General features: G+C 38.1%; 1 protein-coding gene across 1 annotated transcript; it reads right to left on the minus strand.

Moving 5' to 3' along the window:
* Nucleotides 1-5186: 5186 nt before the first annotated feature.
* Nucleotides 5187-16180, minus strand: LOC121431543 (lysyl oxidase homolog 2B-like). The gene is made up of 8 exons (XM_041629063.1): nucleotides 15847-16180; nucleotides 13458-13775; nucleotides 12780-12977; nucleotides 11964-12188; nucleotides 11269-11589; nucleotides 10491-10700; nucleotides 9128-9215; nucleotides 5187-6050 (listed from the first exon to the last, which is right to left on the minus strand). Exons 1-8 carry the CDS (start codon nucleotides 15977-15979, stop codon nucleotides 5921-5923), a joined length of 1623 nt encoding a protein of 540 aa, XP_041484997.1. The 5' UTR covers nucleotides 15980-16180; the 3' UTR covers nucleotides 5187-5920.
* Between the last annotated feature and the right edge of the window lie 387 nt (nucleotides 16181-16567).

The raw sequence follows: 16567 nt of genomic DNA on the forward strand, positions 1-16567 counted from the left end.
AATTTTCAATAGTCATGTTTTTGCCCATATATGGCATACAGTTAGAGCTCGCGCGCACGCGCTGCAATTTTTGATAAGTGCTCATTTCTTTATCATGTTTATTAGTGGTCGTAGAGAGCTGATCAGGTATGTCATCAATGCATCTACATAAATTAATAAGCAACGACGATTCTTATGTTGTATATTGACGTAACGCACGAAAACTGAACGCGCAAAATGTTTGAAATGACATGAAACGTACCAAAAATTAATCATGGGCAAATTTGAGGCGCGCATACATGTGCGTCATGACCTTTGAGAACTTCAATAGTTGACATTTGCTCTAAAGTCTATTTGCTGTAAATATGATTGATTATTGATGATCCGTTATGTAGATAAGATCAATTAAAGAATTTTACAAAATTTTACAAATTACGACATCATCAGGATCATGACCTGATGACCTTTAAAAGCTTATTACGGCATGTCTAAAATAGACTTTATAGACGACCAAAAATCAGCTTATAATTGATAAAAAAATCCGGAGAAAACTTTGCGACAAACATTGGTAATAAAAATAAATAACATAAAGAAAATTCTTATAGACAGGCCACCTAATTGCATTAAATAATTCCATAACTTTCTTATTTACATTCGATTTTGATGAAATTGTCAGTGTTATGGGGATTGGATTTGGCTTCTTTTTGTTGGAATGGCCTTGTCCTTCAAACGCTCAATTTTCATTTAGCAAATACAATCACAACCACAGCATAAAAATCTATTCGCCACATCACAGGTCCAGACATTTGGCATTCGTTGCCAATAAAAAATAAAAACTCCTCTATATTACCTTCATTTAAACAATAGTTTAAAAGGCAACTCCTAAAAGCTTATTAATTTGTTCTTAAATGGATGGTCCGGGCTGAAAGTATTTATTGTTTAATAAATGGAAAAGAATTCACTGAGCGTAATGTTGAAAATTTCATCAAAATCGGATAACAAAGTTATTGAATTTTAAATTTTAGCAATATTTTGTGGAAACAGTCGTCATGAATATTCATTAGGTGGGCTGATGATGTCGCATCTCCACTTGTTGTGTTGTATTTTATTACTAGTATATGAAAATATGTTTATTCAATTTTTTTCCTCCAAGAACTATAACAATTGGATTGACATCTGATTTCGTGCATTATATATTTATTGCTGCAACTTATTTCATTATAAGAGAGACATATTATTCACACAAGTATGAAATAATGAAAAAATATGAGATTATGTAATAACATAAGAAAACGGAAAGTGGAGATGTGACATCATCAGACCACCCAATGAATATTCATGACGACTGTTTTCACAAAATATCCATCCCTTTAACATACGTGCATGATGGGTGAGTGTGTCGGTCGGGATATTAGTTATAAAGAATCGTATAAATATGTAATATATCGTTGATAAAAGTGTTATATATTTAGTATTCCATATAACTATATTATGTATTCTATCATTTACTGATTGATATGTTTTCTGGATGACCCGATCCTACAAGCAGCTGCTTCCATGGGCATCCAATTTTCCTAATATGTATAAAATTAAGTATTTTGCATTTATTTTAAAGTATGATACGTCATTTGTATAATGTCTCATTTCTATACTTTGTAATGTTTGTATATTCTTCATTTTTCATGTTTTCTAATGGAAATTAAATGAATTCAATTCAATTCATATCGTCCACAGGTATCGAGACCCTTAGAATCATGCGTGTAATATTGCACTATAGCTAATAAGTAAAAATTCTATTTCTTCGAAATCACACACCCACACAAAAGTTGGAACGGGAACACACAGTAATAAAGATAAATATGTAATATGGGGAATACGTAATACAATAATAACTAGCAACTCTAATAATATCAAAGATGAACAACGAAAAGAAAACAAAAATTAAACTTTATAAAATCGTATAATGGAATGAAAACTTGGTTTATTCATATAAAGTGATACATGGATTATAGGTACAAATGGTATAAATAGTAGCTGGTTAAGTTATTATGATATAAATTGTGTAATATGTAAAATAAAATCCTAAAGAAAAAAAGACAAACGAATCAAAAAGAGGATCGCCATCAATTATATAAAATATGGATGTCAAAATATATAAAAACCGGCAACAGCATCATTCACAAAAATGTGTTACTTATGAGGATTATGATGGTGCTGCTGCAGCTGATGATAAAGATAATGGAAAATATGGTGATGATGATGGGGTGATGATGGCAGTCATATTAATGATTATGACAATGAAGGTGATGGTGATAATGAGGATGATGATGACGATGGGGACGGTAATGACCATGATCATTATGATTGATTTGATTATTTATCATTCCACCAAAATACATACATCTTGAGAAAATGACAACAATTTCATTAAGTCTCTTACAAAGAAAATAGAGTGAAATATGAGGGACCTATTAAAAAGCACATCTTGTTAACATAGGTTTCCACAGAAGATGATGAAGAGAGAGAATAAAGTCCATTTTGCCTGGCGATACGAAATAGCAATTGTGGAAATCCTCCATTTCAATCTTTACATAATGTGGTAAAGTGCCATTTGGTCTCCTCTCGCTTTGTCTAATTCCGATTAATCTCACCCACATGGTTTAATCCTTGATAATCTGCAACCAGTTTTTCTTCTAACCATTTGGTCTATTTTTGTCTCGCCTGCATAGCAGAGCGAATCGATGGGCGCCGATTTCCCGACGGCGGCGTCATCAATATTGAAATCTTAACCAAGGTTAAGTTTTTCAAATGTCATTATAACTTAGAAAGTATTTGGACTTAATTCATGAAGTTTGAAAATAAAGGTAATCAACTATTACTGAACATCCTGCCTGAGTTTCAGGTCACATGACCAAGGCCAAAAGCCATTTAGGGTCAATTAACTTCGACCATGTTGGGGAGAAGGGGGGGGGGGATGCCGTCAAGTCTATGTATCTAATTCATGAAAATGTGACATAAGAGCAATCAAGTATCCCTTAACCACCTGTGCGAATTTCAGGTCACATGACCAAAGTCAAATGTAATTTAGTGTCAACGAGCTTTGGTAAATGTTGGGGGTATTAACTTTGTTAATATTGAAATCTTAACCAAGGTTAAGTTTTTCAAATGTCATTATAACTTAGAAAGTATTTGGACTTAATTCACGAAGTTTGAAAATAAAGGTAATCAACTATTACTGAACATCCTGCCTGAGTTTCAGGTCACATGACCAAGGCCAAAAGCCATTTAGGGTCAATTAACTTCGACCATGTTGGGGAGAAGGGGGGGGGGGATGCCGTCAAGTCTATATATCTAATTCATGAAAATTTGACATAAGAGCAATCAAGTATCCCTTAACCACCTGTGCGAATTTCAGGTCACATGACCAAAGTCAAATGTAATTTAGGGTCAACGAGCTTTGGTAAATGTTGGGGGTATTAACTTTGTTAATATTGAAATCTTAAGCAAGGTTAATTTTTTCAAATGTCATTATAACTTAGAAAGTATTTGGACTTAATTCATGAAGTTTGAAAATAAAGGTAATCAACTATTACTGAACATCCTGCCTGAGTTTCAGGTCACATGACCAAGGCCAAAGGCCATTTAGGGTCAATTAACTTCGACCATGTTGGGGAGAAGGGGGGGGGGATGCCGTCAAGTCTATGTATCTAATTCATGAAAATTTGACATAAGAGCAATCAAGTATCCCTTAACCACCTGTGCGAATTTCAGGTCACATGACCAAAGTCAAATGTAATTTAGGGTCAATGGGCTTTGGTAAATGTTGGGGGTATTAACTTTGTCATCTTTGTATTTTTTTTTCTTCCAATATTGAATTTTGTTCATGCTATTGTTTATTTAAATTGAATCAATCTATTTTGTACTTATTTGTATCATTTTGAAGAATGAAAATAAATTTGAATTGTATTAACTTGATCATCATAACTTTAAACCTTTTCTGGATCTAGCACAGAGGTATCTTACAATGTACGGGTATCGTAGGGCAGCTTTTCGAGTATCATACGGTATTTAAAAATATTTTTCTTTGTCCCTCTACACACTAAGAAATATAGGTTCAAAATTGAACCCCGAAAGGTTGATGCAAAATCAGCACTCTATGGGTTTTTAAAATTGAACCCCTGATTTGGGGTTCAAAATTGAACCCTGCGGTTGGGGTTCATTTTTGCACCCGCGGGTTCAAAACTGCATCCTAAAATTTAAATCGAACCCCTAGGGGTGCAGTTTTGAACCCGCAGGGTGTAAAAATGACCCCCCCAACCGCAGGGTTCAATTTTTGAACCCATAGGGTGCTGATTTTGCATCAACCTTTCGGGTTCAATTTTGAACCTTTATTTCTTAGTGTGTACGATATCCCCAATACATGAAATTGCACGACGATCGTAAATATACATACACATAAATAATTTCAACTCGTATCCGCCTACGATGCCCTCGAAAATTGATAGTAGACAAATCCACCGCATGTTGAACGTAGCAAGCTATGCATAGATGATTGCACTGTGTGTTATCTTCAAGATTCGAAATAATTAGGAGTATGGTGATGCTACTTTCTTCTTCCACAGTCTGACCGTGTATGTAAAAAAAACCTTGACACCTCGTAAATCCCCAATTTATAAAGGACAAGTCCACTCCAACAAAAATTTGATTTGAATAAAAAAAAGAGACAAATCCATCAAAATCGGATGTAAAATCAGAAAGTTATGACATTTTCAAAGTTTCGCTTAATTTCACAAAACAGTTATATGCACATCCTGGTCTGTATGCAAATTGGAGACTATGACTCATCCACTCACTACTTTTTATTTTTTTCATTGCATGAAATATGAAATATTCTAATTTCTCTCCATTGTCAAGTGATACAACGATTAATTTCTCCCTGAACATGTGGAATTAGCACTGTTTAATACTATGGAGATCATCGACTGACTCACCTAGTTGTGCATATCACTGTTTTTATGAAAAATAAGTGAAACTTTAGAATGTCATAACTTCCTTATTTTTATCCGATTTTGATGAAATTTTCAGCACTATATTCAAGTCAGTATTTTCCTGGGGTGGACTTGACTAAAGGAAAAATAATATCATGAACATATGATAATCATACTACTATATGGCCTGAAAAAGTATGTTCTCCCAAATGATATACACTATATATAATGAGTATGCGTTTTTGACATATTTTTTGCCTTAAATTGGGGATTTGTGATGTGTCTATTTTTTTTTTACTCACATGCTATATTTCAAATAGGTCGAGTACATGTCAGATGAATGTCTTTTGGAGAGCGCCATCTTCATAATAGTTTATGCTAGATGGGGGTATTATTGCTGAGGGTGAATAGCTGATCAAGATTAATGGACTGATAACTCCTTATCAACTTGGCATGAATTAAACTTTCCCTTAACCACTTCGCTTATACCAAACTCTTCTGCAATTCTGAGATTACAAGAAGTAAAATTTAGGCCCTAATACATGAAATAGTTCCGTCTTTATGGTTAATGAAACTGAATAATCAAGGATAATCGTTGTCAAGGGTAGGAAAAAATAATTAAATTGTATATATCTTTATCCCGTCACCACACCTTATGTTAATGAGTATTCATTTTCATGTTTGGATATACAAACAGCGAAATGAATGGATTTTTTTACTGGATATTTTGCCAGAGAAAGTGTCTGGATTGCATTCAACATGTTCAAGATGCAACGATATTATCATTTTCTCATTAAAATTTTCAATAGACTTAAGTTCGAAATCATATTCATAAATTCCCTTCCCTCTCCATTTCTTTTTATTCAATCAGTTACCTTTTACAGATAGGTATAAATGAAGTTCTTAGCATAAATGACCCAAATAAAAAGGGGGATAGGAACATCCCTGTGGTTCTACTCTTGTTTACTGTCATCGCTTTGTGGGTGGCGTAGTGGTTGCACAGACTGTTGATTGGTTGGTCGAGCTTTAGCTTCGTTGTCAGGCGGAGGGGCATCATCCCTTACTTCTGCTACTGGCTGCTGCCTAGAATGTGAAAATTGTCAGACGAAAAATGAAGCTTATACCACCGCTGAGATCAGGTGATAAAAAAATATTTACGGCGTCCCCTTTGCAGAATTTTTGTTCATCGAAGTGCAGCCATTGTTCTTTTAAAAATTTCTTCTGAGATTTAGCAATTAATCTTAGTAGTGCCTTATCTACTATAAATAACAATATAGTCCATTCATATAGCGCAGCTACTTTAATTGCATATACGCTACTTCGCTTGATACATCCTGGTATCATATTATTATCCCCGGCTGTAGCTGAACTCCATACAGGCGCTAAAGCATTCATGGAATAAATCCTACCGGGAACCCATTCATCTCACCTGGGTCGAGTGCAGCACAACATGGGTGAATTCTTTGCTGAAAGAAAACACCCCATGGCTGGGATTCGAACCCATATCCCTCTGATTGAAAGACGAGAGTCGTAACCACTAGACCACGACCACTGGCATAACTTTCCTTCTTTTATTGTGCAGCGTAATTAAACACCCTCGATAAGAATAATAGTCAACGGTTTCATTCATTCTTACAGAACTGAAGTTTTGACACTATCTGCCAGTCCCTGAATGTGATGTTGAGGACGCGGGACTACATTAAGGAAGCGCTTCTCGCGGGCCGTGTACTTAGTACCGGTGTGTTGGCTCAGTTGGTAGAGCGTCCGTCTCACAACCGGGAGGTCGGGGGTTCAAACCCCGGCTGCGTCGGACAAAAAAGACGTTAAAAGATGGGAGTTGCCGCTACCCTGTTTGGCGTTCAACGATAAAAGGGATAGAGCCTCGTCGATCTGGCGCTGCACAGCGGCTGCCGGGCCGCGCGTTTCCGTTTTACACCCTGGCGAAGGCATTTTCCGGAAAAGTAGCCAAAAAGCGACTAGTGAAGAGTCTACACACGTCGCTGGTTGGTTGCACTGGTTGGTTGCATGCAGCGTGCGACACAGGCGAGTCCACCACCGCAGAGTTCCTCGGCACTTCATGTACAGAGCGGCAGTCAGGCGTGAAATCCGAACATGCTTTTGCAGTCGCGTTGTTTATGATAGTTTTTTTTTCTAAAAATAAATTATTAACTAAATGAATAGAAAGACAGACAAAATAAAAATAAACAGATACTTATAATGGAAAGACAAATTGAAGTTTGATGGATTGATACACTTAGAAGCTGCCGAAAGATAGATATAGAAGACTGATAAATAGATAGAGACAAAATAGACAGATAGATAGATAGAAATAGAGAGAGGGAGAGGTGGATAGATAGATAGAAAGAGAGAGAAAGAGGGAGAGAAGGATGGATAGATAGATAAATAGAGAGAGGGGGAGAGAGGGAGAGGTCGCCTATATCGAGGGAGAGGGGGAGAGAGAGACAAAGAGAGAGAGAGAGAAGGATAGATAGATAGAGATGTTGTAGATAGAAATATGGACGGACAAAGAGAAAGAGAGTAAAAAGACAGACAGATGCCTAGAGAAGGAGAGAGATAGAGAATTTGAGAGACAGATAGATAGAGGTTAGATAGATAAAGAATGAGAGAGACAGAGAAGATAGACAAATTAACAGATAGATAGATAGATATATAGATAGATAGAGAGAAATAGAGAAAGACAGACAGATGGATAGATAGAGATAGATAGATGAGAGATAGATAGATGTTAGATAGATAAAGAGGGAGAGAGACAAAGAATATTAACAAATTAACAGATAGATAAGTTAAAAAAAAATAGATATATAGATAGATAGAGAGAGAGAATAAGAGAAAGACAGATGATCGAGGTGGATAGATAGATAGATAGATAGATAGAGAGATATTAAATAGATAATTAAAGAATGAGAGAAACAGAGAAGATTATTAACAAATTAACAGATAGATACTCTAGTTAAAAAAATAGATAAATAGTTAGAGAGAAATAGAGAAAGACAGACAGATGGATAAATAGAAGGATAGATAGAAGGATAGAGAGATAGAGAATTTGAGAGATAGATAGATGTCAGATAGATCAAGAATGAGATAGAAGAGCGACAAATTAACAGATAGATACTGTAGTTACATAGGTAGGTAGAGAGAGAGAGAAATAGAGAAAGACAGACAGATGGATGGATAGATAGAGAGAGAGAGAGAATTTGAGATAGATAGATGTTAGATAAAGAATGAGAGAGACAGAGAAGATTATTAGATAGATAAATAGATGGATACTGCAGTTACATAGATATATAGAGATAGAATTTGAGAGATAGATATAGACAGATAGAGAGAAAGACAGACATCAGCAAATCGGCAAGGCAAATGATTAAGGCAAACATTCATATTGAACCTGGAAAGTATAAGCTCAGCTGCATTTCTGCGAATAACTTCGGTGCGGACTTTGGATCGCGCGCCCAGCTGATAATGTAAACAAACGTAGACGTAGACTCTTCACTAGTCGCTTTTTGGCTACTTTTCCGGAAAATGCCTTCGCCAGGGTGTAAAACGGAAACGCGCTGCCGGGCCCACGATCAATTGGGCAAAAGAAAATTTTCGGAGTATTTCATTTCATGTCTATTTCGAACGATAAATTATGGATTTTTCATTTTTAAAAAATTTTTTTAAGTTACCTGGCCTTTCTCGAAAGCATCCATATTAAAATATGTGAATCTACGATTGGTCTATTTTCCCGATGTTTTCGCTAATCGAAGGGTCGAGTCTTTCACGCATGGACCACATTTAACATGAACTTTTGTTTCACCAAAAACGTAAAACTACATGATCACCGGAACATCCGATATTTCAAAGTAAACCGGATTTTGCGGTCCCGAATAATACCTATACCGTGCATTTAGTACCCCCCCCCAAAAAAAATAGAGAAGTAAATAAATGGTGTGTAATACATTTTGGAATTAGAGGTTTGAATGATAAAATAGTACATATGGCCTAATATAAACTTACTTCGATTGGAATAACGTGAATTAGCAGCATTCCATTGTCAACTTTTATGTAAAGTAAAATGTTCCATGTAGGTCAGATAGGTCTATAAGATTTTCATAATTTATTGAAATGATTTTAAGTACCAAGCGACCACTATTTCTTACCTAGGAGTACTGCAGCGAGATATGATGATGGAAATGACGATTTGTAGAAAAATAATTCCTATCCCGATTCCAATCAGCAGTCTTGGATCTAGTGAAAGAGGAGTACAAGTAAAAGTATATAATATCATTCGGTGGGAATTTTGGAAAAATATTCGTACATCCAATATATAGCAAGCGTCATGCTAGAGTTGAAAAATACTTCGAAAATGAGTCCCCAAAATGAATTACATTACGGGGTTTTTTTTGGTCGATTCTCGATTTTCATATCTTTATTCATAATACCTCAAATCACCTATTGTCAGAGGTAATACCATCCTTCATGTAACTTATCATTCAAACCAACCGAATCTAAGGAAAGCTGGCCAAGCCATAATTCATAGTAATGGATCTTGTTCAAACAAAAGAGTTGTCTACAGAGCGGAAGCCGCACTTGACAAATCAGCGTACTCAAACTAAAAGTCGTTTTCAGGATTTCCTCATAGTGAAGTATGCTATATCCCGAAGACGGTTGATACAGATTATTGGTTTACTTTGATCGAAATAAGTCACAGTTATGTACCAAAGGGGCCCAGTCATATCCCTTTAGTTACTCGGTTCAGTTAATATTATTGAGCACCCAAAACCTCTTTTGAGTTTCCTCTCACGTTTGTTGTTCACACTTACGGAAGCTAGGTGAGAACCGGGTAAGGCCGGGAAGTACCTTCGATGGGTCATCTACTAATTAAAGAACGGTCCTCTTTTTTTTATACTCTCCACTTTAGTCCTAAGAAACAATTCCAAGTTCACGTTGGGACCTCTTTGTGACTATGTTTGCAAACTAACTACAGTTTCAATCTCATAGCCACTGTAAGCAGGTGAGGTATATTTCTCCAAAATCAAAAATAATAACATCTCCACTTTTGATGTCTTTTAAGAACCCTGGCCATCGAAACAGTCCGTATCTCAAGGGTCTACATTTTCATATTTGAAAATGTAACAGGTTTATGTGTTGGTGGTCTTACAAAGGTCACAAAGTAAGGCAAATGAGACTGAGAATGATTGAGCGGATTGTGCTTGAAATGGAGAATTGTAAGAACAAAAAATAAATATGCGAACCGATGCAATGGACAAGAGGAGGGGGTGAATGGACGGTGACATACATTGATAGTATTAGGGACACTGAATTTGATACTGACGTAAAAGGCGTAATGCTAGATAGGACAGCTTGAAGGAATTTCGTCTATGATTCCACAAGTTGGCATTGGTTAATCCTATGACACTCGACCTATATATTTGTGGTAGTAGTAATAGTTGAATTAGTAGTATTAGTAGTGGTGGTTGTAGGTGTAGTAGTAGAAGTAGTATTAGTAATCCCCTTGCTTACCCAATGGCGCATGCACACCACAGTCGATGACGTCACCACTCCATAGCCCATCCGAAGAACATGTTAGTTCAACTTTCTTGGTAGGTTTTCCACCACAAAAGAGCGTCACCATCTCTCCTGCATTGTACACATGTTTGTATGGCTTGACAAATGTATTTTGAGGAAGACCCGGTGTTCCGCAATTGGAACGAAAGGAATAAGATTGTGGTTCTGTATGTAGAATAAATATAATGAAAAAGGAAAAATTAAATTCAAAGTAAGATTCGAGACACTATGCAATAGACACATCAATACATGCAGGTAAATCTTATACGAACGGTATTTAAACATTCTACCTTTGTATTCTCAGTCAAGACACCTTCTCGTCCGAAATATTAAATAGGTCATCTCCTGACTGGCTCTGGTCAGGAGATGACCTATGAGATATTTGGGACGAGAAGGTGTCTTGACTGAGAATACAAAGGTAAAATTATCCTGAAAAATAACCGATATCGCTTTGTCTGTGCTATTTTGGTTTAAAAATGATAATTTGTTGGTCTGGGGAGCTATGTGGGCTGCATGATCATGATTTAAAGTTGACTTGCTATTTCCCCCCCAAAAAATACACTCTGAAAAAACGAAGAGCTAATTTAGCTCTTATAGAGCGTGTATAGTGACTGCACTTCGGAGTGCTGAAAAATCAGCACTCCGAAGTGCAGTCACTATACACACTCTTTAAGAACTAACTTAGCTCATCGTAGCTCTTCGTTTTTTTGAGTGTATGTTTTGTCGTGTATACCTTCAGGAAAGCAGTCGACTTCTGCTTCGTAATCTGAATGACACTTGTCGCCAACAGACATGTGCTTCATGCTGCACCCCAAAATGTTCGTATCGCTAGAGCTGCACCTCACTTCCCTGAACAAGTATCTCTTGGGCCCTGGCGGAAACTTTGGAGAGTCGAGCAGTCTCCTGGCGGGACCATACCCTAACTCAGCGCAAATGACATTGGCGTTTGCAAGGTTCCAGCCATCCGCACAGATAGATCCCCATTGTCCATCACGATTCACGAGTACACGACCTTTTGTTGATTTGTCGCCTCCGACCAACAGCAAATGATCATCTGGAAGAAAACAATCAAACGGTGATGTTATAAGCTAAATCCATTAACACGTGTAAACAGAGGACATGAGGGCGAACAACCTGATCGGGAGCTGCTGTATTAAACATCACAATCAAAGTGCTCTTCCCATATACGTGCTTTACTATGTTGGTACCGGACCAAAAGGAATTAGGACCTTCATGGTCAGGGATCGAATGGATTGTACATTATACCTTCACAATCGCCATCAACATTATCAATATCATCAAAATCATTTCCTTCATTGCCGTCTGATCCGTCATCAATAATGCCGTCAGTCTCGTCACCTCGTATCATCTAGGATCATCCTCTTAAGCGTCATCTTAATCATCAAAATATGGAGCAAGTTAACCTACCTGTAGGTCTACGGAAAGGAGTAACACAGCTAGGAGCTTCTGGGATGCAGCCGTCCCCTCCATCATAACATTCTAGTCGACCACCATCCCCGCATCTCAGCTTCGTAGCATCAGAACGGTCAATGCACACGATCTCGAACGTTTCGTCGTAGCGGTACGTCAACTTCGCCGGAAGTAGGAAGGTGTGACGTGTGTCATAAAATGGAGCAGGACACGTAATCGTATCTAAAACAGTAAATTGGTTTTGTTAATTGTTCAAGTCAATATTTCATTAAGGTGTACTTTTAACACGTTTAAGATGGGGAATCGTCCTAATCCATTGCTCTCACATTTGTCGGAATTGTTGCTTTAGTAACTTTATAATGGGTTGTCTTTCCAAACCCGACTAGATCAGTTCCATTAGTTCTGATCACTCACTGTAACCGTCAAGTGGCTACAACTTCTCAAAAAGTAAAGTCTTAAAAGAGTTAATTTATCATCAAGAACATGTAGTGTAAAATTCCAAACTGTTGTGTGACACTACCAATACACGAGCATCATTTAGTATAGGTATATATTGAGCAAAGATGGGCCTACTTCTAATTTTTTTTTCTCGGTCTTTTTCTCGTTCTTGGTCATGCTTTCCTCCACCTAGAGTGTCCCGATAAATGATCAACAACTATTTCAGCTGAAAAAAAAAAAGATATCAGGCATCCGCGGTTGACGGAGTCGGATCTCGAGATCCATCATTTAGAGTTTTGAAGAGAAGCTGGATAGGGCCTACCGGATATGTCAACATGTGGTGGTCATTTGAAATATTCTGAACTTGGGATTTACCATCAGCTCTAGGTGGACAGGCTGGTGGCTCCTCGCCTTCCCACTCCCAGTGACCATTGACGCACTTCATCACACCCGAGATACTGGGGTCCCCAGGACACCTGACGTTCACACGAGTTTTGTCTGGATAGCTCAGTCTAAAGGGGTGCATTTCACGGTGATCGTCCCTCTGGAAGGAGATAGGTCCGCACGACTGAACTGAACAAGCCAAAAGAAAAACTTCATAGTTGGAGACTGGTGAAGCCGAGGAACTATTTTGCCTCCATAAAACATGTTAAATGGAGTTAGCAACAAAAGCAACAGTATGTCGATTGCTAAAGAGTGATGGTCCCACGGCTCCGTGCCTACTCTTGCCAACAAACGGGTTGAATCCAACACATGTACGCACTACACACACACACACACACGCACCCTTTCTCTATCTCATACACATTTCCTTTGGCCTATCCCAGTGTTCACAGTTAAGTGGAAATGAAACATTCATAACACCCCCCCAAAAAAATGACCTTATTTAATTCATTTGAGGGCATATTGATTTTAGGCGAATTTGTCCTGTGATTTTCTTCAAAGGTTTTAATGTTTGTCAGGCAATTTGCAAGGATTTAGCCAGAGTCTCATCTTCGTCTACATTATTGTTTTCGTTTAAACAAAAATCAACATGTATATATATATGTATACCTACTGCCGAGCATACGATTCCAACTTCTTCTTCGTTGCTTCCGCAGCCATCGCCTTCCTTGAAAAAGCAACTTCGCAGGTCCGCCGAATCTTTGTTGCATTCAAAATAACCTCGAAGTGGAACCAGCGAACTCTTCTCGAATTCCGTGGCCTTGAGGTCTCTGAGGAAGCCATTGTAGCCGAGCCTACGGCACACAACGTGGTAGAACTCTTCCCGTCTCGGCGTATTGCAGTGAGTATGCCAGTCACCAGAACTCTGGCTGTAGATCTCGATGCGACCTTCCCAAGGCTGGGCACCGCCTTTAAGCCTTACGTCTCCTAAACAAATGAATGCATACCAAATGCAAAATGGGTGTTTTACATACATGTATATTCCAAACCACAAACTGTTACATTAGTGTTGTGCTCCCCGAGGCCGTCTTCGAGGTCAATTGTGTGCTTTTATTGTCATGGCCTCGCGATCTGACGTCGTCATTGGCATTGGTCTTAGCCTCCATGAAGCCATCGGCAATTGGACCTTGACCTTGGCTTCGGGGCAGGCAGGTCCTCTGAAGAGCATACTGAACATTTTTTTGTGAACCAGAAAGGAATTCATGCTAAACCTTAAGTTAAGTTTTTAGGTGCGCAGATATGAGCCCCCCCCCCAATACTGCGGATAGACGGATCGAAGCAGACAGGTCTTCTTCTGGATCCCATCTTGCTCTCAAGATTTAATGGGAGTCAAAGGTTTTGCACTCCGCCAAGAAGAATGGAGATTTCTCAAAGAACTCATTTAGTACGGCATTGTAAGGTGTAACGAGGAAAATCGGCGCCCTGGAAAAGCACTAAATTTTTGCCCCCCCCCCTCCCCCCATTATTATGACGTCGGGGCGAGTTCTAGAAGGAGCATACGTTTCCTTCTTTTGACGTTGTGGTTTCTCTACTTGTTCATTTAGTATTAACCTTTTTTCCCTTCCTCTCGATCTCTATCCATTCCTCTTCATTTTCGGTGTCCCCTGAAAGTCGCACTTGGGGAACGATACGATACTGCTTTGACATGGAAATCACTTTCAGCCAGAGTGATGGGCGTCACTACAGGGAGTATGGGGGGCTGATCGCTCCCTTAAAAAAAGGGGGAGGGAAAGAAAGTCGGGGGAAAATAAGAATGTAAGAGGGGGAAAGGAAGAGCTAAAAAGGGAGAGGTATTGGTAGCTCGACTCCATTAGACCACTGCAATTAAATTGAGAAAAGTCCCCCCACCCCTATCAAAATACTCCGGAGCCGCCCCTTGCATTCTCTTGCTTATTCAATGTATTGCTGGTCACATGGGTATTTCTTATTCAGTTGTGGACTTTCCCACATGTCGCAGTCACACTACGGAAACCGACACCAGACCGATCAAAGCTAATACGTTAGCCTGAGGCTGAATGGCACGTCATCTGTCGGTTTGTAATCTGCTTTGTTGGTGTGGCTGGACGATCACTCGAGTTTTCGAAACAAGGATGATCCAGCTGGTTAAAACTCGTTATATAAAAAATAGCACTTTAATATCAGAAATATAAAACCTAAATACATGATTGTGCCCCTTTTCCATAAATAATATTTACTCCTTTTCTGCAAGAATACTGCTTTTATTACCATGGTATGGATCATTAGTTGCGCCTTATTCAATATCTGTCCTTTGCAAACAAGAAAAGTTTACAAGAATATATGTTTTGCCAGACTGGACTTTGATCTGTACATGGGAGTTTCGATTCCTGCACAAACTTGTACAATAGCCAGCATTACCCGGATTGTTGGTTTTAACGCACTCTGTAATTATAGTAATGTAGTTCCGATACTTCGTCTACTGCATTACGAGGACAGAAGTGATGACTTATTAATTAATTAGTTGTGTGCTAAATCGGAATTATAAGGACGATTCAAGTGTAGTAAAGATGCAAATCCATTATTTTTAAAACAATGAGTGAAATTACATTAATATTTTCATTAAAAGTATCCCTTATCAGTTTGTGCAATGTACAAGGTCTTGTTTACATCTATGTCGTGTATGTTTTTGCTACCCTGTTATTCAGTAAGTACCGATAAACCTTACTGGTTCTATGCTCATATGAGTTATCAATAAAAGAGGAGAATTTATGTAAACCCTGACTTACGCATGTATGTCTTCAAATATAGGAGCTTCCCGAAAATCAAACAAATTGTGAATATCAGAAGAGAATCCTATTAATCCTGTTAGCCCACGTAATTATTAATTGAATTTTGTTTCCTAAAATTGAAAAGAAAGAACTTTTTAGATCGAAAAAATATTTCCCTTGTACCTATGGTGCTCCCAGTGATATACCCTCCACCCCCTCCACCCCCAACCCATACACACACTCACAATCACAGTCCCACACACCCAACTTACTGTCCATCGGCGATAGAGTCGAGGGATCCAACACGCTCCCTGAATCCTTTACCGCCGAACATTCGTGAACAAAAAGCCAACACACAGTTAACAACAGTGCCCAGTGACGAGAGAATATGTAAGACGACTCCATTTTGTCACGAGAGTACCAGATTTTGGTAATTTTTAACGACAGGCCTATTCAGGTCCGGAACAGATAGGGATGTCTTTTTTTACGAGAAGCGTGAAGCAATGGCCATGCGAGATTTAATTTGTAATGTATCGATAGAGTAAAAATTACGATAATGTTCCGCACAGTAAACTTTTCAGCTGTATGGCGATATGTGTAAATTGTTCGATTAAAGCTCTCTTAGTATGAGCATGAGTGCAGACGCGGTGGATCCTATATGTCCTAGGGATTCCCCGAAAAGATTGATTTATTGGTTTGTGGTATTTAATAATTGTTAAAAAAGTTGCTTTATGAAAGTATTGAACTTTGTTTATCAGGGTGGCAGACGCCTCAAATAATGATTATGATTACACGAAACAAATCTCGCACACGACCCCTATTCCCATATCTTGCAGATTGATATCATAACTCAATACGAAAAATGGTGTAAATCATCCTAAACAGTAAAAATGATATGAATGTCATATTTTGGGGAAAACCCTTGCTATTTAAGGGGATTTGTAGAGTGAGAGAGCATATAGAGTTTAAAAAGCTTTAATCTCATATCTAAAT

The sequence above is a fragment of the Lytechinus variegatus genome, chromosome 18 (assembly GCF_018143015.1).
Source record: "Lytechinus variegatus isolate NC3 chromosome 18, Lvar_3.0, whole genome shotgun sequence".
NCBI classification, from domain to species: domain Eukaryota; kingdom Metazoa; phylum Echinodermata; class Echinoidea; order Temnopleuroida; family Toxopneustidae; genus Lytechinus; species Lytechinus variegatus.